The 24,599-nt window shown below is 46.2% G+C and overlaps 1 protein-coding gene across 7 annotated transcripts in view; it reads left to right on the top strand.

Moving 5' to 3' along the window:
• Window positions 1-24,599, top strand: part of satb1b (SATB homeobox 1b) — a 58,890-nt gene that overhangs the window by 20,341 nt on the left and 13,950 nt on the right. For 2 of the 7 annotated variants that reach the window (XM_031867303.1, XM_031867302.1), the window contains exons 5-12: window positions 55-108; window positions 1,279-1,402; window positions 7,956-8,067; window positions 9,157-9,234; window positions 12,034-12,536; window positions 14,845-15,057; window positions 18,733-18,807; window positions 19,328-19,483. In XM_031867303.1, the coding sequence (XP_031723163.1) occupies window positions 55-108; window positions 1,279-1,402; window positions 7,956-8,067; window positions 9,157-9,234; window positions 12,034-12,536; window positions 14,845-15,057; window positions 18,733-18,807; window positions 19,328-19,483 (1,315 nt within the window). The remainder of the gene's footprint in view (window positions 1-54; window positions 109-1,278; window positions 1,403-7,955; window positions 8,068-9,156; window positions 9,235-12,033; window positions 12,537-14,844; window positions 15,058-18,732; window positions 18,808-19,327; window positions 19,484-24,599) is intronic. The other 5 variants (XM_031867307.1, XM_031867304.1, XM_031867308.1 and 2 more) reach the window with 5 other exon arrangements.

The raw sequence follows: 24,599 nt of genomic DNA, 5'->3' as shown, positions 1-24,599 counted from the left end.
CCCCTCCATCCCTTTCAAACAACCCCTCCCCTCCCCCCACCCCGACTGCCGCAGAAATCTAGCCAGTAACACCTTAAATTGTTTCGCCGAGCACAACGAGCCAGGAAGGTAGAAGTAACACGAAATAATAGTCGCCACATGCAGCTGATGTATAATTCATGCATCAATCCAGCAGATGTGTTGTATAAAGTAATTAACTAATCAGAACAATCAGGAGAGAGAGAATATGAAAGAGGGAGGGAGAGAGCGAGGCAGGCAGAGAGAGAGACAGAGAGAGAGAGAGACAGAGCAATCTCCAGATGCATCTGCTTGATGCGCCAAATGAAATCTGTCTGTCTTGGAGGAGCGCTTGCAGCAGGAAGAAAAAAAAATGAGCGTGAGCCCGTGTGTTCAGCTCTCTGTCTCTCTGGTCTCCTCTCGCTGCCTCTACCGATCGGCCCGTCTGATTGTTCCAGTTCCATCAATATGTATTTTACACTGTTTTAAACCTCTGTTTTTGGGCGAAGTTATTTGTTCCCAAATTGCCAGTTCTTAAGCAGAACACTCGAGTAGCGCCGGCATTAGTTGAACATGTATCAATCAACAATTTAGATAAACCAATAATCGTTAAATTAAGGATTTAGCTGCTTTTCTTTGATTTACATCTTTATACATTGAATATCTTTGAGGTTTTAGCTGGTAACATGTGATGATCTTTATTCTCTGTTGTCTGATTAGAGACATATCGATTATCGTTACTCGATAATGAAAATAATCCACACTTGATGTTTTTACACACCGTTTGATTATGTAATGTAAGGATGAGTCTAACGCCTTGTTTGGAAGCCGGTGATGTTGGACGAGGAAGTGTTGCAGTGTGGTGTTGAGGATGCTGCAGGAGAACTTCCCCTTAAGTTGCCGCATGAATCAGTAGCCGTTTGGGTCAAACGCATTCCCAGATTCAAAGATTGGTGTTATTACCCGTTTGCTCCATATATCAGGGGAACGTCCAGCCCTCACAATGGAGATAAAATCGTTTTGATATTGGGTTGCTGAATTTGTGGCCTGTGTATTTTATCATTTCGCTTAAAGATACCATCGGGGCTGCTGGCTCTCCTTTCCATCTTTGTCTCTTCTCCATCTGAATTGTTTCTCATGCTCTCTCCTCACCCCTCTCCCTCTACATCCCTCTCTCTCTCTCTCTCCCTCTCCCCCCTTTTCCTCCCCCTTATCTTATCTTTCCCTGTTCCCCCCCTCCACCCCCGCATGTCTCCCCTTTCTCTCTCTCTCTCTCCACAGTTGTCCTAAGCTGGAGGACCTGCCGCCCGAGCAATGGAGCCACTCTACAGTAAGAAACGCCCTCAAGGAGTTACTCAAAGACATGAATCAGAGCTCTCTGGCTAAAGAATGTCCCTTATCACAGGTGCTGAAGCCCAGTCTGCTTATTTAAAAAAAAAAAAAAAAAAGATTAACGCCCAACCCCAACCCCCCTGCTACCATACACAAACAAACACCCCTATCTCCATCACCACTTTCTTTTATCCAGTACTTATCAAATGCCCTGAGTTTGATCGATTGGTAACGAGAATCGGCATAGAAAATCAGAATCAATGGCTTATTGTTATTTGTTTGCCGCATGATTTTTTTGTTGTTGTTTCTTTTACCGCCCCCGACACACACACACACACGCACACACACTGGTATGCATCGGCAGCCAAAAAGCAGAGGTGTTGTTGAACGTATGGTTATTGTTGGATAAACATTGGCCCAAACCCAGAACGATCTGGATTGTTTTTTGTTCTTTTTTTCCCCCATTTAGTTAATTCTCAACATTTCAGGCCGGACATGCGTCCACATGTCAGGTGTTGTATTCTGTGGTGTTTTTTTTGTGTGTGCTGGGACTTTGTATAGAAAGCACTAGCGCAGATATTGTATTAAGAGGCAGCGCAGTCAGTATATCATGGAGGCAGCTCTGGAGTGAATGGAATGAAATGGCAGTATATCTCTCACAAGGGCCACAATGTGTGTGTCTCGCAGTGCAGAGGAGACACGCTTGCTTCCGTGTGTATTCGCTGGAGTATGTTTGTGAAACGCGTATGAACGCATGGGACACGTATGCTAAAGCGTTATTTGTGTTTTGCCCGCCCGTGTGTGTGTTTAGATTGGAGCGTGTGCGTAGGTGCCTTCAGTACGAAGCCAACTCTCCTCCCAGGCCACCGTATGGTCACCTGGAGACCCTCATTTGCGCTGCGTGTGTGTGTGTACGTGTGTGTGTGTACATAAGTGTCTGTATGTGTGTGTGTGTGTGTGTGAGCGGCTGCTCTCAGCGTGTGTGTTTGTGTGTTTAGCCGGGCATGAGCAGTGCGCTGATGATGTAAAGAGTCCCTGGGTGGCGTTCAGGCGGAGCCCAGCCCGGTCTGGTAATCACCCTGTTTACGGTCCATATGTGAAGACGGCTCAGAGGAGAGCGCGCGCTCGCTCAGAGGATCTAACACTCGGGCACGCACGCTCGTCCTCACACTATTTTCAAATACGCACACTCCTCAAATAAAACCGAAAGGTTGTTTTAGCTTTCCAGTGAGGATGGAAGAAGGTCCTGGAAATGTTTTGAACGGAATCTGTTGCTTTCGGTCTCGTATGTTGTTTTAACAGCCAATTTGGTCCTCAATTCAGATCTAAATGGCATTAAATTTTCCTACATTTACTGTCACGCAGAGATGCTCGGTATAGCTTCAGTCACTGCAAACCGTCAACACGTCATTTTGTCTCCATTTGCAGTGTGATGTAGTCTCGCCCTTCACTTGTGCTCTCGTTGTTGTGCATCCCTGCTAGTAAACAGTTGAAACCGGAATCTAGAGAATGCGTAACTGTAAAGGTGAAACCAGATTTTAGCGCTGGCAGATTTATTTAGGCGTAGTATGAACACTCAGTGCTTACTGTAGAGTCCGGGTATCAATCATACGTCTTCATGAGCCAAATCTAAGCCTTGATTTTTTTATTTTGCCTGGATATTGTTTTATCGCTTTATTTTATTGCCATGTCTGTTTGTAAGGCAGCTAATTTAACCAAAATACTAATCTGGATTTTAACTTATTTCAAGAGAGAAACTGGCAGCTTTGCTGTGCGGTCACTCCACACCCTGATGATGTACATGTAGCTGCCTTGTTCAAACATGGCTGCCATGATGGTGTTTGACATCTGTTACTCTGTGGGGGTTTCATGTGGCCTGCTGCACCCCGTAGAGCGGTGGCTCGCTCCTCGTAAACCCGACTGGTTTAGTGGACCGGTTGTCACGATTGAGGGACGCCCCCGACACTGCCTCGACACACGGACCCCCTGCTCTGGGACCAGTGATGTCACCATGTCGTCTGATGAGGAGGCGACAAGCCAGGACGCGTTTGGCCCGCCCTCTGAGGCTTCTGACTTGACCAAAAAGAAAAAAGGGAAAAAAGTGAAATGAGTGGGAGGAGAAGAGGGGCGTTGCAGGCGGGAGCAGAAGGATTGGCACCTTTTAAGGATTAGTGTTTCCTTGATGTTCTTCTGCGTAATCCCAGACAGAAAAGGGAGGTCAACAGATGAGGGAATCGCGGCGAGTGAGTGAAAGAGAATTAGCGAGAATGAGAGAGGGGGGGGGGAGCGGGGGGGGGGGGTTATTTTGTGAAATGCTGCTTTTGTACGGGGTCTTGTCGAACACATTTAGTTTGACTTCTTTTGTAGCGGGGGCGAGTCACGCTTTTGTGTGTTTGGGCTACAAATGGCACGAAGAAACTCTTTGAGAAAAATGTACTCGCTCGCGCTCGTTGTCGTTCCGTCAGAGGAACCGGCTCTGAGCGAGCTTCAAGACTCACACGGGGATGCATCGCCCGATTTAAACTTCTCCTGATTCTGCCTCCTATCAGCCAGACTTATTCTCTCAGAGGTTGCTACCAAGCTTAGCAACCCCCCCTTGCCCGTGTTCGCAGAAACTATGGCAACAAACGAGATTCCCCCCCTTCTTACCACCACCTCACCCCACTCTTTCCCATTGCCACCACCTCTTCTTGCTCACCCCCTGCTCGCTCTCACTGGGCGGCCCCTGATGCACCAGCTGCTGCGTTGCATAGCAGCAAATAGTCATCAAAATGCCATCTTAGCGGGCCTTTACCACCTCGGCAGCCATAGGGGCAACCTGGTTGCCAGTGTATGTGTGTGCATGTGTGCGTGTGTGTATATATACGTGTGTGTACGTGTTTTAGATCGCAGGGAGAGAGGGGGGGGGGGTCATCCCAGTTGAGGTGAATATGTGCCATAATTGAGCTGTGTGAGATGTTGGCGAGAGACGAGGCGCAGTGTTGCAAATGGGATGTGCGTTTTCCCCAGCTGACTCAAGACATCAGGCTAAGTTGGAATGTGTGTGTGTGTGTGTGTGTGTGTGTGTGTGTGTGTGTGTGTGTGTGTATTTAATTGTGTAGGTGCACGTGTGTTACTCTGCATGTGTGCCTTTGTGTAACTGCGGCGTGTGTGTTTGTCTGCAGGGGTTGTACGTTGTGTGTTTGCCATTGCCAGTGTGTGCACCACACTCTAACGCTGGCAGCTGGGTGCCTATAGTACCTGCCTGCTGCACCGCTGTTCTCTTCCACACACACGTACACGCACACACACACACACTCACACACGCACACACTCTCCCTCTTCCTGTCTCCCATGATGGGGAGTGGAGTAGATGTTGGGGACCGATAGTAGCCCTGTGCCACTTCCTGGTCTTGCTGATAAGCTCTCTGTGCTGCAGATGGCTATCACTTAAAGGGTCCACACACATGCTCATGGACACACACGCACACACACCCTCACCGTCACTCTCATGCACACACACGCCCACCCACACACACAGCCATGCTACCTGTTGACAAGCCCCAGCACAGCCCTCCTGCTGGCACCGCAGTAGCAGCAGAGGCTCTGGTTATCTGCTTGATTTCACTTAGTGCGTATGCATGTGTGTGTGACAGAGCAGTGGGGGGAGAGAGAGAGAGAGAGAGAGAGAGAGAGAGAGAGAGAGAGAATAGGTGTGTGTGTATTGTTTCGTTCACACACACACGCCGGGCCCCCTGTGAGAGGTAGAGTGATGTATTGAGGGAGAGGGCTGATTAATGAGGAGCGTTTATTAGAACATCTGTGTCAAAGATGGCGGAGAAAGAGGGAGCGAGAGGGATAGAGAGAAAGATGGGAAGAGAGAGAGAGAGAGAGGCACACCGTGTTCTGCAGGTCTCTCGTTTTGTTGCCTGGAGCTGCCTTAGCCCAGATATACTGTAAATAAAACATGGCAGGCTGGAGGAGAGGAGTTCATTATCCCACCGACTTAAAGGAGAACTCTTCTTACTTTAAATAAATGTGGGAGTTGGCTAACAGAACCAGGTTAAACTGGGAGATTTGGTTCGCTGCTTCACCAATTTTCTTTACTTTTCCCAAGCCCAGTAAATCATGAAGAAAACCATTCATTCTTATTTACACTGACGTATGCTGATCATAATGAATGAACAGGAATTATCACTTTTAAGACCATGGAAGGTTGCAGTTGTTATTTTCTGATGCCAATAATGAATCCAAAAAGAAAGGAGCTGCTTCATGAATAAATGTATGACCCATTAAATAAGGGCAATTCTGACTTCCTCACCCTAACCTGAACTCCATCAGCGCTTCTCGTTGAATGAAGTCTTTTCAGTAGATCTTTTAAAGGCTGCTTTGTTATACCGTGCAAGTCCAAATGCAGACCTCTTCACCCTCCTGTTTTTTCTTGTCATCATGACGGCATAATGCACCACAGCGTGGTTTGCCCAAATTCCCACCCAACTGCTTGAATAGGCGTAACGAAGTGCAACCACTGGCGCTCTACCCGACTACACACCAAGTATGGTGGGAGTCACGTCCACGATGGTTAGTGGAGTCTTTTGTGACTTCTGCTGTAAAAGAACAGCAACACATATAACTCTTCCTCAACTGCCTTTATTTACTCTTTGTTGCATTTTACTGCTATTGCAGCCGAGACAGTCGATGTCTTTGAGAGCTCTTGCTTGTGTAAACTCCTGTGTCGTGTTATTGGCCACGGACGTCCGTCCTGTAGCTGTTTGTAGGGCGAGGTATCACATGAAGCTGGTTAAAACGGCCCTTGAAGCTGATTAGCTTTCGCTTTAGCTCAACCTCAAGCAGATTCCTCTTCCTGCTACAGTTTGACAAAGGAAGCATGTCCATCACGGTCCTTCTGAAAGCATCTTGTGACACATTTTAATGTTTTGTGGTGTGTTCTGGTCGGACGTACGTTAACTCAAGGAGAGCTTTCATCTCGGATTTCAGCTGAGCGGCCGATCAGCCTCATATTTAGGATTTTTCTTTTTGCCAATAGCATTTTGACGCCGTGGAAGTTCTTCAGCGCGAGTGTAGAAGACACGAACAACCTCAAAAACTTAATCAGACACTTATCTTATTGTAATTCATTGCCGTGCATGAGGCTCTTCAGCCCAATAGCACGGAGCTAACAGCTAACGTTACCGGAGGTTGCATTGGGTTGTATTATTATGAGTTAAAGCTCTATTCAGTGAAAATGAGATAAATTTAAATTTTAGCGCTATCGAGATGTAAGAAGATCTTATCAAATTGTGTTTTTGGCAAAAACCTTGAATATATACGGTTAATTGAAGGAGAGGTTTTCACAGCAATATAGAGTTAGAGAGGAAATGACGTTAGCTCTAAGCAGCGTATTATAGTTTATAAGTTATATTATATGTTATATTTTTAATCCGAGCATAAAATTACAATCTTTTATTTCCTAATCATTTGATTATTTTTTGGGATGGTGGTGAAAAAAGTTAGTGTGGAGACTTGCCGTTAATCATAGTTCTTAGAAAGAAAATCAGAAACGGCAAAAATCCAAAGCGGGTGGGTCTGACTTTTAAAAAAATCCAAAAACCCAAATCGGCCAAGAACAGAACTGCAGTGGATTTCTCTGTAGTTTCCTGGCGTAACGCAGCTTTAACAGAGGTCGGGAGTTCAGAGTTCGGTCGACCTCTCTCAGGGCACAGCTGCCATCCTTCACCCTCCTTTTGTGCAGGAAGGCTGCAGAACCAGAATCATCCCGTTCATTGTGCTCGTACCTCCACGCTGCTCCGCCAGAAGGTTCCCCTCCGCCATCCTCCAAGCGCATATATTATAGAAAATGATAAAGATGGCATACCTGTAATTTGAAAACAGATGGTTTAGTTCTTTTGAATATTTATAACAATCAAAAAACATTTTCTCCCGCACCAACCTCGCTATTCGCCCGGAGGCCGGCAAGGTGTTAAAACATTCATTTTAATGAAAGTGGAAGGGAAAGGAAAATATCGCCTCTTTGTTGTTGTTTTTCCGAGGCGGTGGAAGGAAACATAGAGAGGGCAGAGAATCCACTGAGAACGCGCGGCGCGGCCCTCGATCCGCTTGTAGTCGTTGTCTTTAACAGATTGTGTAAATAAAGAGCTGGAAAATGAAAGAGGTTTATCTGTTTACATCGCCCGACTCCCCAGATGCTGATATTCAATAAGCCGCTCTCTTCTCTCCTTTTGAAGGTAAATATATTTCCCGCCGTCTGCTCTTGATGTCAACAGACTCGGAACTCAGTTGACCTCATAATTTAGCCGCTCTGACATAACCAAAAGAAATGTTCCGACAAACTCAACGGCATTTGATAAAGAAGAACAGATAAAACCTTGCTTGATTTAATTTGTTTCACCTTTTAGAGGATGAGATCCAAAAATGACTGCATGTCTGCTACTTTTCAGTTGCTTTTTTTCTGTTTTTTTTAGTGCTGGGTTTTTTACCGTGTCCCTATCTTTTATTTGTTTTGACAAGCTACAGTGTTACTGCATGTTTCACAAGCTTTAATATTATGTCTGCATTTTCCACAATGAGAATCTAAAGTCTCTCTCTCTCTCGTTCTCTCTCCCTCTCAATCAATCTCTCTCTTTCAGAGTATGATTTCCTCCATTGTGAACAGCACTTACTATGCAAATGTGTCGGCGGCGAAGTGTCAGGAATTTGGGCGCTGGTATAAACATTTCAAGAAGACAAAAGATATGATGGGTAAGCAAAACGGAGGGGCGCAAAGTATGGCGCTCACACTTTTGTCTCTTTGCACACACACACACACACACACACACAATCACACACCAGTCGTCATTACAATATGCTCCCTAACCAACCGTCTCTTTGTCTTCCTGCTGTTGCATGAAGCAGAAATACATTTTTATCTTGTTATCTAATAACTCAAGATTACGCCACAGTTTTTGCAGCCGAACGCAGCGTTATCTCTGATTTATCCATTTATTGCTTTAACTAACAGCAACGCGAGAGCCAAATTGAGGCCTCTGACTGTTTCATTTTTTGTTTGCCTCACTATTCCTTTTACAAAAGGCAGCGATGACTTCAGCCGGCCACTGCCTAGTCTGAAATTCAATTAGATTTTCTTATCAACCCTCCGACGACGCATGCTTTACATTATCGCAAAAAAAAAATCCCCTTTGACCCGCCAGGAAATGAGGTTATGTGATACTAGTAGCACCCCAGCTACAGATAGAATGCCGCTTTATTTTTATGTCTTTTGATTAAGCAGAACACCGCTCGGTTTGCGAGGCTCACAAGGGAGCGTAATGTTGTGATATTAGCTTTAACAATCTGTTGAACAATCTTCTTTTTTTTCTTTGCCAGTGCAACACTGCTCGCCAGGATGACAGATGAGATATTGTATCAAAATGTTTTCACAGCCTCCATGCAAATAGCGTGTTGTGATCATATCTTATCTGATGTTTTTTTTTTTTTGCTTCTGTTAAAGTGGCAGCATATGCCGAGAAACATTATTTACTCCAGACCTGCTGTACTTTCTCGCATACTCCTACACGTTCCTGTCACGATTGTTCTCGATGTGGTTTTAAACTCATGAAAAAAAAATGGGGCCGTCTCAGCTGCTGGTTCGGCCTCTGTGACGCTGGTGTTTTAAATGTCATATTTCTGCTGAGCTGGAGTGGGAGAGATGTACAGTAGGAAGCTTTTACCCTGTGTTTCTATCCTCACAACTCTGTGTGTGTGTGTGTGTGTGTGTGTGTGTGTGTGTGTGTGTGTGTGTGTGCGTGTGCGTGTGCGCGTGTGCGTGTGCCCTACCATCCGGCTGTGCAGGCATGCGCCAACCGTCCCAGCTGGAGGGCTACCTGGGGACGTGTGTCCTCCGTGAGAGCCCGCGTGCCAATGCACTAGGTATGTTGCAACATGGACACACACACACACACACTCTTGGTTATTTCACTTTGAAGGGCCTTACACTGACATGAATTAATTCCTTGGAGAGTTACCAAAACCCCAGCCGCCACACGGTAGTGGTTCCTGTCGCCATAGTGTGAACGCATTTTGATAGATTTCAGACAAAACACACACACACACACACACAGTAATTTAACAAACTTGTGAGGAGCTACATTCCTTCCTTAATACCTAATCTGACTGACTTACTTGTCTTCTTGCCTAAACTCAATCTCAATTAAAGTCTAAATCCGAAAAACCAAATAGCACTTAAAAGTCGCATCGAAATGAAAAATCACTTATTTGCATTGTTTGCTCACACTCAGTTTGGAAATTTTGGAAACAATCCTACCTTCACTTTTTCAACCAACATCATGGTCACACCCGTCACATAATGTCTCTTTTCATCTAGAACGCATTTAAGTGCTCATTCCTTTTGGCTTTAAAGAAGCAGAAACTGGTTTTTTTTCGTGTCGCTCCCTCCGGGGACATCGAGTCCTGATGAGAACAAATCCACCGACGTATACGCAACACGGAAGCAGCGCTAACATCTCAAGATGTATTCACACAAACTCACACAAAAACCTTGGCACACGAGCCTCAGGTGCCCCCCCTCCCCCCCGACCTCAATATTCATGACGGGCTGCTGTCTGCTGTGCACGGCCACGAATGGCAGGAAGAGAAAGAGCTGGTGAAATGCCAAGTTTGAGGGGCTGAGAGAGAGAGAGTGGCACGGTCATCCCTTTGTGCCTTGGCAAGTGGTGTCAAATGTGACTCTGCATTTACTTCACCGTGCTGCGGGTTTTTTTTTTGTAAGCGAGCGTTTTTTGCGCCCAAAGTCGAGGGGAATAAGTACCTGGTCGCAGGTACTGGCACGCCACCCTGCTGCTCTGCCAGCTGAAGTGGTGTTAGCCGGGCCGCCGGCGAATGCGGTGTCGCTTCTCTTGAGGCGGCAACGCCGGTGCAGAGAAGCCAACGCAAGAGACAGAGAGAGAGAGAGAAAGAGAGTTGGGTCACTCTGTATGTCTCCCTCTCTCTCTCCCTCCCTCTCTCTCTCTCTCTCTCGCTCTCTCACCCCCCACCCCCCTCCCTTCAGCCCACATCCCATTCCCATTGTGTGTTTAATCCGGGGCTCTTTTGTGGCAGGATTCCACACGAGGACTCCCGCTTCTGTGGCAGCCTTTTTCTCCCAGGGCCTGCCATGCTCTTCTGTCACCCCCTTCTCTTTTCAATTTGCATGGAAATGCCTCTCCGTGTGCCTGTGTGCTTGTGTGTTTGTGAGCATGCCCCCCAGCAGTCCGTGCGAGCAAGCATATGCGCACAGACACACACACACACACACACATTCGCATATGAGTGAATAGAAACGCCATACCATCAGAGCCAGGGAATGCCAGGGATTATGGGAAGAGATGTGATTATTACCAAGATTTTTTTTTTTGTTTGTTTGTTTTTTTTCCCCCACCAACATCATTTGTTTTCGACAAACGCTCAATAGACCCGTCTTGGCCGGGTGTTTTGTGCTTGCTGACAGTTAAGAAACAGGCAGCTCAAAACGCACAATTATTGTGGGTATTTTTGGAAAACATCCATGCACTTAATCTTTCATCTGCTGAAAAATTCAGCTTGTTGAAGACCCCCCCCCCCGCCTCCTCTTCCCCACAACAGCAATTTACGCTTTTCACAATCTCATGCGAAGCTTTGCTGTGGGATGTGAAGGCCACAGCACACTTCTGAGGTGTTAATGTTGCCATCCGTATGAATTCTTAAACGCTGCCCCCTCACTCACTCAGCCAGTCAGCGCAGCGCGCACGCAGAAAGCCTCAGCATATGCGAAATTCCTTAAAGAGAGGCGGAAACCTGAAAACATTTCAGCCGTTCACTTCGCTGTGGGTAGTACTTTGAATGTTAAATCATTGTTTTCATCCTCTAAGCACATCATTTAAACCTGTCTTAAAACATTCCCTGGCAGCCATTATGGACTTAAAGATACCCAAAGCAAGAGATGCCACAAAAATCTCCAAAAGGCCATTAAATGACGGCACAGAGATTTCTTTTCTTCGTTTTGTCTTACAGACAGTTCAAGTCCTGTCCTTTTCAGTTCACTCAGACACTGTACTGTACGCTGTATCCTCCCATGTGCTTCCTTACTCACTGCATCCTGTATCTACACTTACACACACTCCACTGTCTCTCCAAGACTATTTATTTTCTTCACATGATGAGACCACATATGATCTGAACTTAATTTCGAAGGCATGGCTTGTGGAAGACGAGGTCAAAACACAACGAGGCTCTTTTATCTGCGATCTTTTGATCAGCTGTGTCACAACCGTTCGGGGAGGAAGAGGCCTGAGAAGAGCTCTGGTTAGGAATAACACACCAAACCTCTGTATATTTATGTTAGTAGTTTGGGTTTCTATTCATGAATATGTGCTGACTGCCAAAATGTTTTCCTTTCCGTTTGTTATGAAAGTAAATGTTTGCTGACAGGCTAAGATTGACTTGAGGTAACAGTTTCATCTGATGCAGAGCAGATCTGGTTCTCTGATTAGAGATCATGGCTTTGGTGACATTAAGCCGATGCTTTCTGAGATTAAGGTTTAACCTTTTTGTAGCCACCGGCACTTTCTCCAGTGATGTTTTGTCTTTTATGGTGTTTGAGGAAGACTTTGAAACTGATCCTTTTCTTTCCCCCTATCCCTGTCTCTGCCCTCCACTGTCGCCCTCTCTTCGCTCGTTCTTCTCCTCCTGCAGAGATGGACGGCCTGTCCGACCTCTCTCCACCCGGCTCTAATCACAGCCACAACCACAACCACCTGGGCTTCTCCCAGCAGCAGCAGCCCATCCCCGGCAGCACGGCCGAGCAGACTCCCTCCTCGCCGGTGCCCCCGCTGCCTCACGCCCCACCGCAACACGGCGGTCAGACTGGCGGCCGACAGCCCCAGATGCCCGGCATGCACCACCCGGGCCTGGTGTCCACGCCCATCAGCCCCCAGCTGGTCAACCAGCAGCTCGTGATGGCGCAGATCCTCAACCAGCAGTACGCGGTGAACCGGCTACTGGCGCAGCAGTCCCTGTCGCAGCAGTACCTCAACCACCCGCCGGTCAACCGCAACTCTCACAACAAGCCCATGGAGCCACAGGTGTCCTCAAACACCGAGGTGTCCGTCGAGATTTACCAGTGGGTGAGGGACGAGCTGAAGCGGGCCGGCATCTCACAGGCCGTCTTCGCCCGTGTGGCCTTCAACAGAACCCAGGTGAGGAGCGCGATACAGTTCACAGTGACCTCTTTAACTCTTAAACAACGTCCAAGCATTGTCAGCACTAAAGTTGTTGGCAGTAGTAAAAGTTGCTAATTCAGTCCGAAGCCTCGTTTCTTTTTCTGCTATTATAATAATAATTGTAATAATTTGGTCAGTGGAACGGATGTTTGTCATGGACTTTAATATCTGTCAAATTTATATCAAATTGGCTAAAGGTGCCATGTGAAACATGATCAACGTTGATAAATGCACATTTAAGGTTGATTGAAGATTTGTTTTTTCTATAATCTTCTTTTTAATTGATTTTTATTTAATTTCATGCCCCAGTCTGTCAGTTTGGAGTACGTCAGTACCTTTAAAAACACTAAAATGACAGGGTGTCAACTTTTGAAATCAAACACTTGAAGTGCGTCCCTCACTGTCCAACACCAACAACCTGTTTGATGAGGAAATACGTCACAACAAGGAAGTTACAAAACTACTTCATTTATTATTAGTATTTTTTCTACTAAGAAAGCCCTGGTGTTTGAATCTTTTAATGTCCACGGTTATAATCTCATTCATAATTCTCAGCCCAGTAATCCAGCACCTTTACTGACAGCTGGCAGCTTGCCATGATGCGAAAGACCCAGGCACGGTCATGGCGTGCGTTCTCTCCCTGCCAAAATATGTGGTTTCACTTCATAGTCAGAGGCCTTACACACACACACACACACACACACACACAGAAGGCAGCGATTATGTCTTAAGACGTACCGTCTGCACTAGATTGGGGGTGGAGGGAGGTGAACATCACAACTCCATTTGCTTTGAAGTCGCTGTGTATGAAAAATAAAGGAACATAAACTGATAAGAATCTATCAGAATTAGAACGTACAGCAACCCCAAAAACAAATATCTGTGTGTGTGTGTGTGTGTGTGTGTGTGTGTGTGTGTGTGTGTGTCAGACAGTTTTGATGCGAGCTCCCACACAAACAGAGTCTTATCTGTGGCTGATATGAGGAATTAGCCCAATGTGCCATTGGAGAGTTTGCCTTTGGAGGCTTGTTTATTAGGCTTGTGTTTTTTTCCACGAGTCTGCGTTAATAAAAGGAGGTGGGGGGGGGGGGTTGAGTGGTGACATGAAGGGAGCTGCTGTCATGCAGGAAGTGGATCAGAGGAGACGGAAGTGGAGGAACTGAGAGTTTTTATTTTAACAAATTAAGGAAACTAATTGACCAAAAAGAGAGACGGAGAAGGGTCGATGGCGAAGAATAATAAGCATGCAGACGCTGAAGATTGCAGACACACACACACGGATCCAACATATCTTGTGTAAATAAAGTCGCCATCGCCATAAAAAACGTCACTCTTAGTCAGATTCCGTGTGAGTATCTGTTCATACCTGTCTGGATACCACAGACCTAAACGTGACACATTTTAATAGTCAGAATAACGACACCAAGCACATGTTCGCAGCTCTGCTCGTTCCCCAAAAGAATTCGCAAGCTCTTAAAAAAAATAGAAATAAAAGCGTGAGCATGTTTTCCCCATCACCTTGTTTTATTACCAAATCACACCTATTGATGGAGAGAGAAGCGGAGCGATGGTTTGCTCAGTGTGTGGCCAAGAGCTGATGAAAAGGCCCAATCACACGTCTCTGATAATGGAGTCATCGGCGTCTCGTAATGATGGAATTGAGCGCTATTGAAAAGTAAACGCTTAAAAAGGATACGCTGATTGCCCGCCGCACAAGACTTTCACATTTCAGGCGAGTAGCTGCGGCTCTTATCTGAAGCAGCACGCGGCTCCGAGAATGTGTCCAAGATCTGCAAAATCACAGGCAGCAAAGGGCTAAAGGCCACAAAGAAAAGTTACAATGGTAGTTCTGTCATCCAAGAATGAACGATCGATGAAGTGCTACGAACCAACAGAACAGAATTACGTATTTTTCTGCTTCTAGACAAAAGCTGTAGAGAGTCACGAGGATATGCGGGAAGTTTACTACAACAATAATGGAAGGCAGAGAGAAACCGTAGAGAAGGTATGAGGGAAGTGCTGAAATCAGGAGACTAAAGAAGTCTTAGTCTTAGTTTACAGTTAAAGTGGGTATCGGAGTGTCATCTCCATTGTCATTTAAGTCTCCATCTACACTCACGGCTCTCTTTTAAGAATCCTCTGATGTGATTATTCTCCTTGCTTCACCCCCTCCATCCTACTGTTTTCCTCTCTGGAAGCTGCTATCTTTCTTCTCCTGTCACTCTCTCTTCGGCTCCCCTCCTCCTCTCTCCTCTCTCCTCCCTCCCTCCCCACCACCACGCAGGGCTTGCTGTCCGAGATTCTCCGCAAGGAGGAGGACCCCAAAACAGCTTCCCAGTCGCTGCTGGTCAACCTGCGCGCCATGCAGAACTTCCTGCAGCTGCCGGAGGTTGAGCGCGACCGCATCTACCAGGACGAGAGGGAGCGCAGCCTGACGGCGGCCTCGGCGATGGGCGCCCCCCCGCTCATCAGCACGCCGCCCATCCGACCTGTACAGGTAACAGAGGTTTCATTCTTCCCTCTGCATGTTTCTCTGTGGTACCCCTGCGTTTATTATCACTCAGAAGGACATAATTAGGAGACTGGAGTTTCATTTCTTTGAGGCAGAACTAATTAGGAATCGGCTGAAACCGTAACGTAAAAAGATGTTTGTTCACAGTAGTATTTTAATTTTAAGTCACGGGGTGAAGGCAGATTTATACTTAATATCTGGATCTTATAGGATTTGATTGACTGATTTGAGTGTTATGCATCTATTATGCACTTGAAGTAATCTTTCTAAAAGAGAACAATCATGGAGAGAAGAACTAGAACATTTTTTTTAAATACAAATTTGTGTGACGTTACTGAAAAGGAAACGCTTTAGCATTTGTTCTCTTAATATCAACAAACGCAACCACTGGTGGAAACATGGGCAGATCACAAAGACGACCGATCACAGTTGTCTCCGTGTAGCCCAGGTGTGTCGTTATGTATCTGAAGGAAGTACATCAGCTGTGGTGGGACTTTCCGTAGCCACGGAGGGAAGCCAAGTCCAAGTCTGGGGAACAAAGAATACTCGAAAGTACAAACTTGTTACCAAACTGGCGCGTCGCATACCATTCGGGTTTGCCAGCTCGCTAACTTGCAGAATGCAAAAAATGTTGTTGCTGGCTCTCTGATTCAAAGAGACCAAGACTTTCTGCGCCAAGTCAGGAGGCTGAAAAATAAAATGCAAATCTCTACGTTGGCGATGGAGCAAAGACTGCGTTTGTTCAATATATATTTAAAATAAACGTATGTGTGACTAGATCTAGTCCTGTGAACAGTTTCATGACATTGTTAGCAGTGTGTGAGTGTGTTTACATGTGGTCAAGCTTAGAGGACAAGTATGCAGGGGTGTTTTTAAGGAGCTGGATATTTCCTGTCTTGGTGTCCTGGACTTAACCCAGACACACGTAACAAACCTGCCAGGTTTCAGAGTCGCTACGATAGGTTAAGCAATAGGTGACTCATTCTATTAGAGTGTAAAACGTATGTACGCTCTGTTTACAGCAAGCATGGACACAAGCACCACCCCGGCACATTGTTTTCTGCCACGCCTCACATTCCCCTCCATTGCATCAGGCTGCTACCTGTCTGGAGAAGACGTGTCGTAAATATCAGCCCATTCGTTCCGTCAACGTGCGCACCAGAGAACATACTTTACATTCTCCCCGCATGTAAATGAGTCCCACATCGTCCCCGCCCCTCACCACACAGGTGAGACCGGTGCACAAATGATGGATCATTTTTTGTGCTAATTCTGACCTTTTACCGTGCATTAGGCGGCATTAGCTGCCCTCCCTTTGTGAAAATAGAGCTTGCTCAGTGGCGACAGGCTCCGGGAAAGATCAAACGTCGTTTAGTCAGTCCGCCGTTTTAAAATCACCGCGTACCGGAGCACAACTTTCTACCCTCGCCGTAAATCCGTGTCCCTCATTTGAAAGGTATGTGGCAACTTTCTACCACTTAAGCCTATTTGAAGTGCGCTCAGCTGCGTCTGAAAGTGACAGGGGCCGACAAAGGCCGTCTCTGTTCTGTACCCGGTGAAGACTTGGCTTTTTATTTTTTGCCGAGGAGGGAAGAAAGACAGAAGCACAGGCCCACACATCTCCGAAATGGAAACCTCCCCCGTGAAACTGCTCAGCATGATGCCAGTCGCTGTCTTTTGCAAAACTGCAAAGAAAGAGTGGCATTCTGAAGCAGCGGTGCTGAACTTAAACGGGGCTTCTTCGCAGTTCACAGCTCATCTTTACAATCAGAGGCTGTGTCAGTGCAGGACAGACATTCAGAGTGAGTGGGCCTTTAGACAAGAATGTTCTGTTTGGCGTAATAACCCACCGTCAGAGCTACAGACGGTAACTTTGTTAAGAATAACTTCTCATCATATTTGCTGTAACTGACATTATATCCTGACGGTTGACTCATTTTAGAGCTCCTAATGGCAGCTGCCAATCAGAGCTCTCGAAGCTCAAACTCCAATCAGACTATCACCCAGTTACTAGTTACTGTAACAGTAACTCAAATATGCCCCTGGAAAGCTTTGAGGTGAGAAATAGGCAATGTAGTCACATAATCCTGATTCTTATTTGATCAGTTTGAGAGGAGTGTGCGCTTGTGATTGACAGCTGCGTTACAGACTCCTCGGCTCTGATTGGTTGTCTTCCTTCGGGCGCAGCAGAATCTTACAAATGCCATTGGAAGAACTAATCAGAGGAACCAGATTTTTCCACAGATTATCTGTCTCATGAGCTGCTGTTAGGTTATAGTTTCAGCAAATATGCCGAAAAATTATTTTGATTTAAGTTTCCGACTGTAGCTTTAATGTCTTTAATAACATCTCAGATTCAGAAATGGGCATTTGGACTCTATGAGCTTTTAGATTTTCATTAATCACATCAGGTGAATTACCACAGAAAAGGAGCCTTGTAGCATATCTGGGACCAGCTTACAGAGCTGTAGACATCCATAGCAACACAGAAAGAGACCTGCAGACAACAAACACAGAGACTACTACACGGCGTACAAACTATTTTAAACAAGACTCAAAACTCAAGTTTGTGGGGTTTTTTTATACTCCTGTTGGCACATCAATAGAATATCTTGAGGGCCCTAATATACTTCACCTGTATGACTTAAACCCATCAACATTTATCATGCAGGCCCGTTCCTACACAAGGCAATTCTCACAAACACACGCGCTCGCACAACTCGTACACCTGGCCATCTGCCAGCCTCTCCTATGGAGCAATGCGGTGTGAATTTAAGCACATAAATCAGCCAGGGTGGCAATTGAGCCCGAGACAGAGGAGGGATTTTATTGGCCTCATAAAAACAGATGCAGAGGTATGTTTCTGTCACGTGTGCTGATGGGTCGGCACAACTCCCCTAAAGCCAGTTAGCGCATGTCCCGGCCTTAACAATTAGCTTGACATGGTAACCCACCGCTCAGACTGACGAGCCCGCGTCGAGCCACGTCGTAAAGAAGACGAGATGAAAGGCCCAGAAACGCTCCGGCATTCCAGTTCCACCACAAATTTTAGGATTATGTGATTGTCTTTGACACTTAAAGGAGCCCGTATTAGGCGTCTAGACAAATACTTGAATATATAACTTTTTTTGATCACAGACTGTGTGTCGTGAGTTAGTAGCTGTTGGTGTTATTATGATTTATTTGAATGCTATGCGCTCGTACTCGTACCCAACCCTGCCGCCGTCTCCTTTCAAAAGGGCTCGTATGGAATGATTCACATACTAATGGTTGGTGGGTAATGCTTTTATTAGGATACTTGTTAACTTGTCAAAGGATTTTTGTCAAGATGCAACAAGCCGCTGAATGAAGATGATTTGATTTCACTTGACTTGCATTTACTTTTTAATCACCAGCTTGACATGAGAATAATAACATTCCTCACAACATATCTAAGTGTTTTTGAGCAAAGGAAGGCTGGAGCCGAGCGTGGGTGTAATCTACACTCCTGTGTGTGTGTGTGTGTGTGTGTGTGTGTGTGTGTGTGAGAGAGATGGGTGCATGCATGAGCGTGTGTGTGTGTGTGTGTGTGTGTGTCTGCTTGTATTTAGCCAGATTACCTTTCTTTTTTTCCCCGTGTGAGCCTGAGCAAATATCGGTTGTGTTGTGTTCCCGACACAGCAGCCCCGGAGGGAAGACTGTAACAGCGTGAGGCCCGAGGACTGGAATCCCAGAATCCCCGTGGGCCTTTCCCCTGTGAGCAGATAACACCACCCACCTCACCTCTCCACCTCCACCAATCTGAATGCACACATTGTGATAGACAATACACACACTTGAGACTTATTATCTCCCAACATGCAATTGTTATTATCTTGAAAGGCTAATATTTGCATTTTTATCAGTTTTTGTTTGTAAGGAATGTCTAATACCACCCTATTTTACACTATTACTAAGATTTTAATTACATTTAATGTTGATAATTAGGTCAAAAACAGATTTCTTTGGGGTTTTTTATCCTAATTTGGTATCAAAACCTGTGGAAAAATATAGACAAATCTCAGTTACAGATGCACCGTATTTAGCATCCTAACTGTTCACATGACTCTGATAATATTAAAAGAAAACATCTTCAGGTAGAGTACAGTGATCCATTCCATTCACACAACTAAAATCTGTCAAATACAAAGAAGAATCCAATATCTGACAAAGTATTAGCAATGAAACGTGTAGGATTTTCTGTAATTCTTCTCTCTCTCTCCACTCTTTTCACCAGGTGAAACCGTCGCCTCTGCCCAGCGAGTGGAACGGCAAAACCGAGAGCTGCATCCTCAACATCAACTCCACCATCTACGACGAGATCCAGCAGGAGATGAAGAGGGCCAAAGTCTCCCAGGCCCTGTTCGCCAAGGTGGCCGCCTCCAAGAGCCAGGTACGGACACTACAACACCCTAAGGGAGGGAAGACGCTTGCTTTGGTGTTCTCTGTCATTGTCTTCCTCCAGAAAACTTGCTCAAGCTACACTCACAAAATACGAAGAGCGGTATTTCTTCTTTCATCAATGAAACATGGTCTTTGTTCAATATCCAAAATCCAGCCCACTCACCCACATACCTGCCTTTTGAGGAATAATGTGTGAATGCTGTTAATCATAACTTCTTTCATCTTACTTTGTAAAGTGGCTCTTACAGCAGTATTGATGCGTCATAAAGCCAAAAAATGAAATTCTCAACCTGCATACATAAATTGCATAGAATGTCCACACACACACACACTCACACACACACACACACACACAGAGGCTGATGGATGTCTTGCAAAAATTGAAAAGAATAAAGAACTTTCAGCGTTGAAATTGATACTAGATGCATATAACATCATAATATTCGTACAGTTCGAGGCAAAGAAGTAGAAATCCATCCAACCCGGAGAGAGACTTGCCCCAGTGCATCGCTGCTGTGATTCACCGACATAATGACACATGTCCTCTCTATTGTGGGTTTGGAGTTTAGCAGTCGACAGTGTTTCAACACCAAACAAACCTGTTTATATGAGCTCCGTTCAGTAAGACGATGGGGCCCCTGTTATCTTCTCCCAGAGAGCAAAGCGCTCACACAATGCAAGCCTGTGTGTGTTGGAAACAGGGAGGGGAAAAACACACACACACCACCAATTTAACTGAGTATTAAAAGCGATTTTAAAATGTAGCACTAAGGAGTTATTATTAAAGGTTTTCACGTGTCTGACAGAGGAGTCGGGAAGATTTCCACAATTGTGCTTGATGAAGACGATGAGGGTGGGGGGGGGGGGAATAGATCACCAAGGGCGGAATAATCTAGAAATATCTGCAAAGGCTTTATTTTTTTCTTGCTGATTAGGATGATTATACCCTCAGATAGCTTTGTTTTACCAAATTGCAGTTTGATGCACAAACCACTGTTTTTGTTAAGGAGTTCAAAGACTCCTTGGAAGGATTGGAGAAAGAGAAAAGGGGGGAGAGGGAGGAGGCATTGACTCGCACACGTCTCCCTCTTCTCAAATGAAGGTTTGTCTGGGAACAGGTTTCCACCGTGCCTTCTCCACCTCACTCCCATCTTTCTGTCTTGCCCCCTCTACCTCTCTCGTCGCCTCCCCCTCCTCCCGATTTCTGCCTCTCTTTCACGTTCCATTCATGGCAGGCGGGTGTGAATGTGAATTGAGCAGCAGATAAGAAGTGTGCTAATTATGCCTGTGAAAGGGGGCCTGGGAGAGCACTTATCTCTGGCTCCATCTCGTAATGGGCGCTCCCCGGGCAGCTGGTCTCCCCCCTTACTACCCAGCCGGCATCGCCACATCTACCGGCAGCGCCAGGCCAGGCCGGGCCTGCTCCTCCCCATCAGGACCCCTAAACCCTGAAAAATCAGTGACCAGCACCAGTTTTCACTCGCAGCTTCCTAGAAAATCTTCTAAAATCCCAAATGCTTCAAGATTGTAGTTTTATGTTTATGTTTAGCTGTGGGCAGATAATTCTGTCGTGATTTTACTTTCCAGAATTGGCGTCAGACCATCTATATGGGCGCAAATGTCTTCTTCTTCGACGTATCTTTTGTCCCTTCCCCTCATACGAGCCATTGTTATAATATGTTGATCGCAGTGGAGCTGCAACAATTACTAGTGAATTAATCGACCGGTTGATCGACAGAAAATGAACCAGGAACTATTTCGCTGATCATAATTTGAGTCACTTGTCAAGCAAAAGTTCTGGTTTGTTTGCTGGTTCCAGCTTCTTAAATGTTGGTATTTGTAGCTTTTATCATTGTTTCTCAGTTGCTCTTTTATATCATTGAAAGTTAGATATGTTTGGGTTTGGGCATTTTATCAGCCAGCCAATTATTCGAGAAAATAATGGGTGGATCAATCGAAAATGAAAATAAGAGTTAGTTGCAGCTATGACTACTGTTCATAAAGTGGTGTTGTTTTAAGGTGTTTAAGGTCTAACATTAGATTTCACTTGTTAAAAACAGACTAAAAGCACCGGTGCCACTGCTGGAACTAAAGAGATGATTAAGTCATGTGATCAGAGCTACGATACTGGGTGTTAATTGCTCGTGAGCTTCCTGTGGTGTGAATCAGTCGTCCAGGAACAATGGCAAAATGTGTTTTTTAAATGACACGTTGTAAACGACAGCTTAAGTCCAGAGAGGTTTTGCAGCCGCGCAGGAAGAAAACAACACTATCCGAGCTTTGGGTTTGAGTGCCGTGCCAGCAGAGACTGCTGGTATACTGAGGTTTGGAGTGCAGTGTGGATGTGGCTGGTGACGAGTGTGGAGGATGGGCCGGACTGGCAGGATGCCCACATGGGGTCCAGGGAAATAATCGCTGGGGGGAAGGGAAGAGGCCTCGCCACTGAGGCACTGGCACCGTCCCGTCAGCTCGGCGTGCAGTTCAGCCTCTTCAGCTCAGGATTTCCCAGCATGCTTACGCAAGCACAGGATCTGGTGACCAGGATCCATTGGTACCAGTCCCCCCCCCCCCACCCCCGTATGTACAGCATGAGGGTGTATGTGTGCAGCATATTGGCCTTGTTCACAGAAAGACGGATGATGCAGCGGAGAAGAGAAGAAGAAGAAGAAGAGCAAACGGAGATCTTGAGAGCAGAGAAATAAGAGATGTAGAGTTGAAGGAGGTCAAAGGCAGCAGTGGCCCCCTGGGTAGAAAAGCTATAACAAGAAGTTCACTGATTGGTGCGTGCTCCACTGAGTGTATTCATGCTTGTGTGTATTTCTGTGTATTGCGTATAGATACGGGTTTATGTGAAGGCACATTTGAATGTGTGTGTTTGAGGGGGTTCCTGGAACGCAGCCATCCCGTCCTCTCTTAGGGCTCGTAACCACTGCAGGCCTCTGCCCCCCCTCACATATTCAATGTTGCATTTCAATCACTCTTTTACTGCCACATATTCAAAGTAGTAACTATAGAGCAGTGAATCTAACCCATTCCATATTACTTCATCAGATTGATGGTCGCCATTTCACTTCAAGTCTGGGCATACATATTTTTTAAGTAATCCATGCAGCAATTCTGATTTATTAGGACAGATATTACACCCAGTCTTTGATGAAATAAAATCTGAATCATTATTCATGATCCATTCCTCAAGGCCTCAAACTGATCGAACGCTCCAAGAATGCTCCGTTTCCATTTAGCTTCGGGAGATGTCAGACTTGGAGAAAACAACTGTGTGTTACTGGTTCAAATCCAGCGAGGACACTGCCAGAAGGAGGTCTATTCGCCAAACAGGCCCATTTCCTTTTAGCCCCGCGGAGGTGAGAGCTACGATCTGGATGGAGTTGATGTCCACATTATTCACTGCCGCAGTAGGGCCAGAGTGGCTATCTAGCAGGCTACTATGCTTTGTTTTCAGGGGAGGCTCGCTGTGTCGGCTAGCCTGGCAGAGAGGGCGGCTCATGCTCAGATGAGCGATTGGAGGTGAGCTGAGCAGGGGGGGGGGCGTCGCTTTGACACGACTTTTATGTCCAAACATCCTCGACACTTCCTGGGAGGAATTGCGAGACGGGCGAAAAATCAGAGTCCCTGCTGTTACAAAACAAGCACCCCGGGAGCCCCCGCGCGCCACGGGGCTCAAAGCCCCCCGACTCCTCAATGACCAGAAGAGTGCAGAGCGCACCGCCACCAACACCGCCCTCTCTCTCTCTCTCGCTCTCTCTCTCTCTCTCTCTCACTCTCACATCGCCCATTCTCCCCTGGAAGAGGCTACGCTAATTAGCCAGGCTCTAATGAGACAGAATGGCACTGATCTGGTCCGCCGCTGCGCCACCGGGGGGGCCGGGCGGGGGGGGCTGGCGCAGTAGTGGGGGGAGGTTGGTGTATGCCATCTGTCACCCTGCACCCGCCTGGCATGGCAGTCCCCGGAGTGGAGGATGGAGGGGGGGGGGGGCCTTGTTGGTCTGGAGAGGTGGGGGGTGGGTGGGGACACTGATATGAGAAGGAAGGGAGGGTTGACAGAATAACGGGAGCTGCTTCCTTCATGTTTGGAAAATGACTAATTTCCTGTTTGGGGTTGAATCCCATTACTGGTCGTACATGTTTTATGGGGGCTTGAACGCTTTTCTTAGCTTTTAATCTCAGATATTTAGCACATGACCCACCCAACCAGACCAGACCAACGACACACACACACACACACGCACACCACTTCTATCATTCTGCTCCATCCAATGGCTGCTGAACAAGAGGGGCAGATGGCTGACCTTTTGGGTGTCTGTTTCTGGATGGTGGCCGCTCAGAGGTTTGTCTGTTACTGAGAAGCCACTTGGGGTTGACGTGTTAGAAGTCATGTTTTTGCACGGAGAGTCGTTTACAAATGGCATTAGATGACATCATAGTACAGCAAAAAAAATGATACAGTGAAGACGTCGTCGGATACCTTTTAATATCTGGAGCTGCTTTGTATTGGAATGGCCCGGTGCAGTTTGGCCCCACTCTTCATAAGTTGTACTTTCTGTGCGATGGCATCAAGGTGTCTTTTTTTTTTATTTCTTTTTTCTTTGTAGATTAACAGCTCTCCACACCTCTCTCTCTCCCTCAAATTAGGCAGATCAGAGCGAGCATATCGCAACCCCAAGGGACCCAAAAGGGCCGTGCCTGTTTATTAATTGATTTATTTATTTATCTCCTGTGCCTGCTTGATTATTAGGTTGCCATGGGAAACAGGCGAGGCCAGATCCTCTCTATTATTAAAGACACAATTTCTTGAACTGGAGACCTGCTGTCTGAATAATTAATTTAGCGAATGAATTATCTTGCAAACGGTAAGTCTCCCCCTCCCTCTGAAATGAGCCTTTCCCTTATTGTTTAATGGACAGTGGAATTCCCACCAGCCTGTTTTCTCTCCGCTGCTTGTTTCATCGAACCCTCCTCCTCTTAGCGGGAGCCCCGGGGTCTCACTGAGCATGCCCAGAGCACTTTGCGTCTCTCCTGCCATCTCTCTCACTTATGCCTTACATGCCACCTCTCACCCCATCTGTCTCCAATTGCGCAACCCACTC

This window comes from Anarrhichthys ocellatus, unplaced genomic scaffold (genome assembly GCF_004355925.1).
Source record: "Anarrhichthys ocellatus isolate YVR2014 unplaced genomic scaffold, GSC_Weel_1.0 scaffold39, whole genome shotgun sequence".
NCBI classification, from domain to species: domain Eukaryota; kingdom Metazoa; phylum Chordata; class Actinopteri; order Perciformes; family Anarhichadidae; genus Anarrhichthys; species Anarrhichthys ocellatus.
The sequence above is the reverse complement of the archived record's forward strand: the minus strand, read 5'-3'. Positions and strand labels throughout refer to the sequence as shown.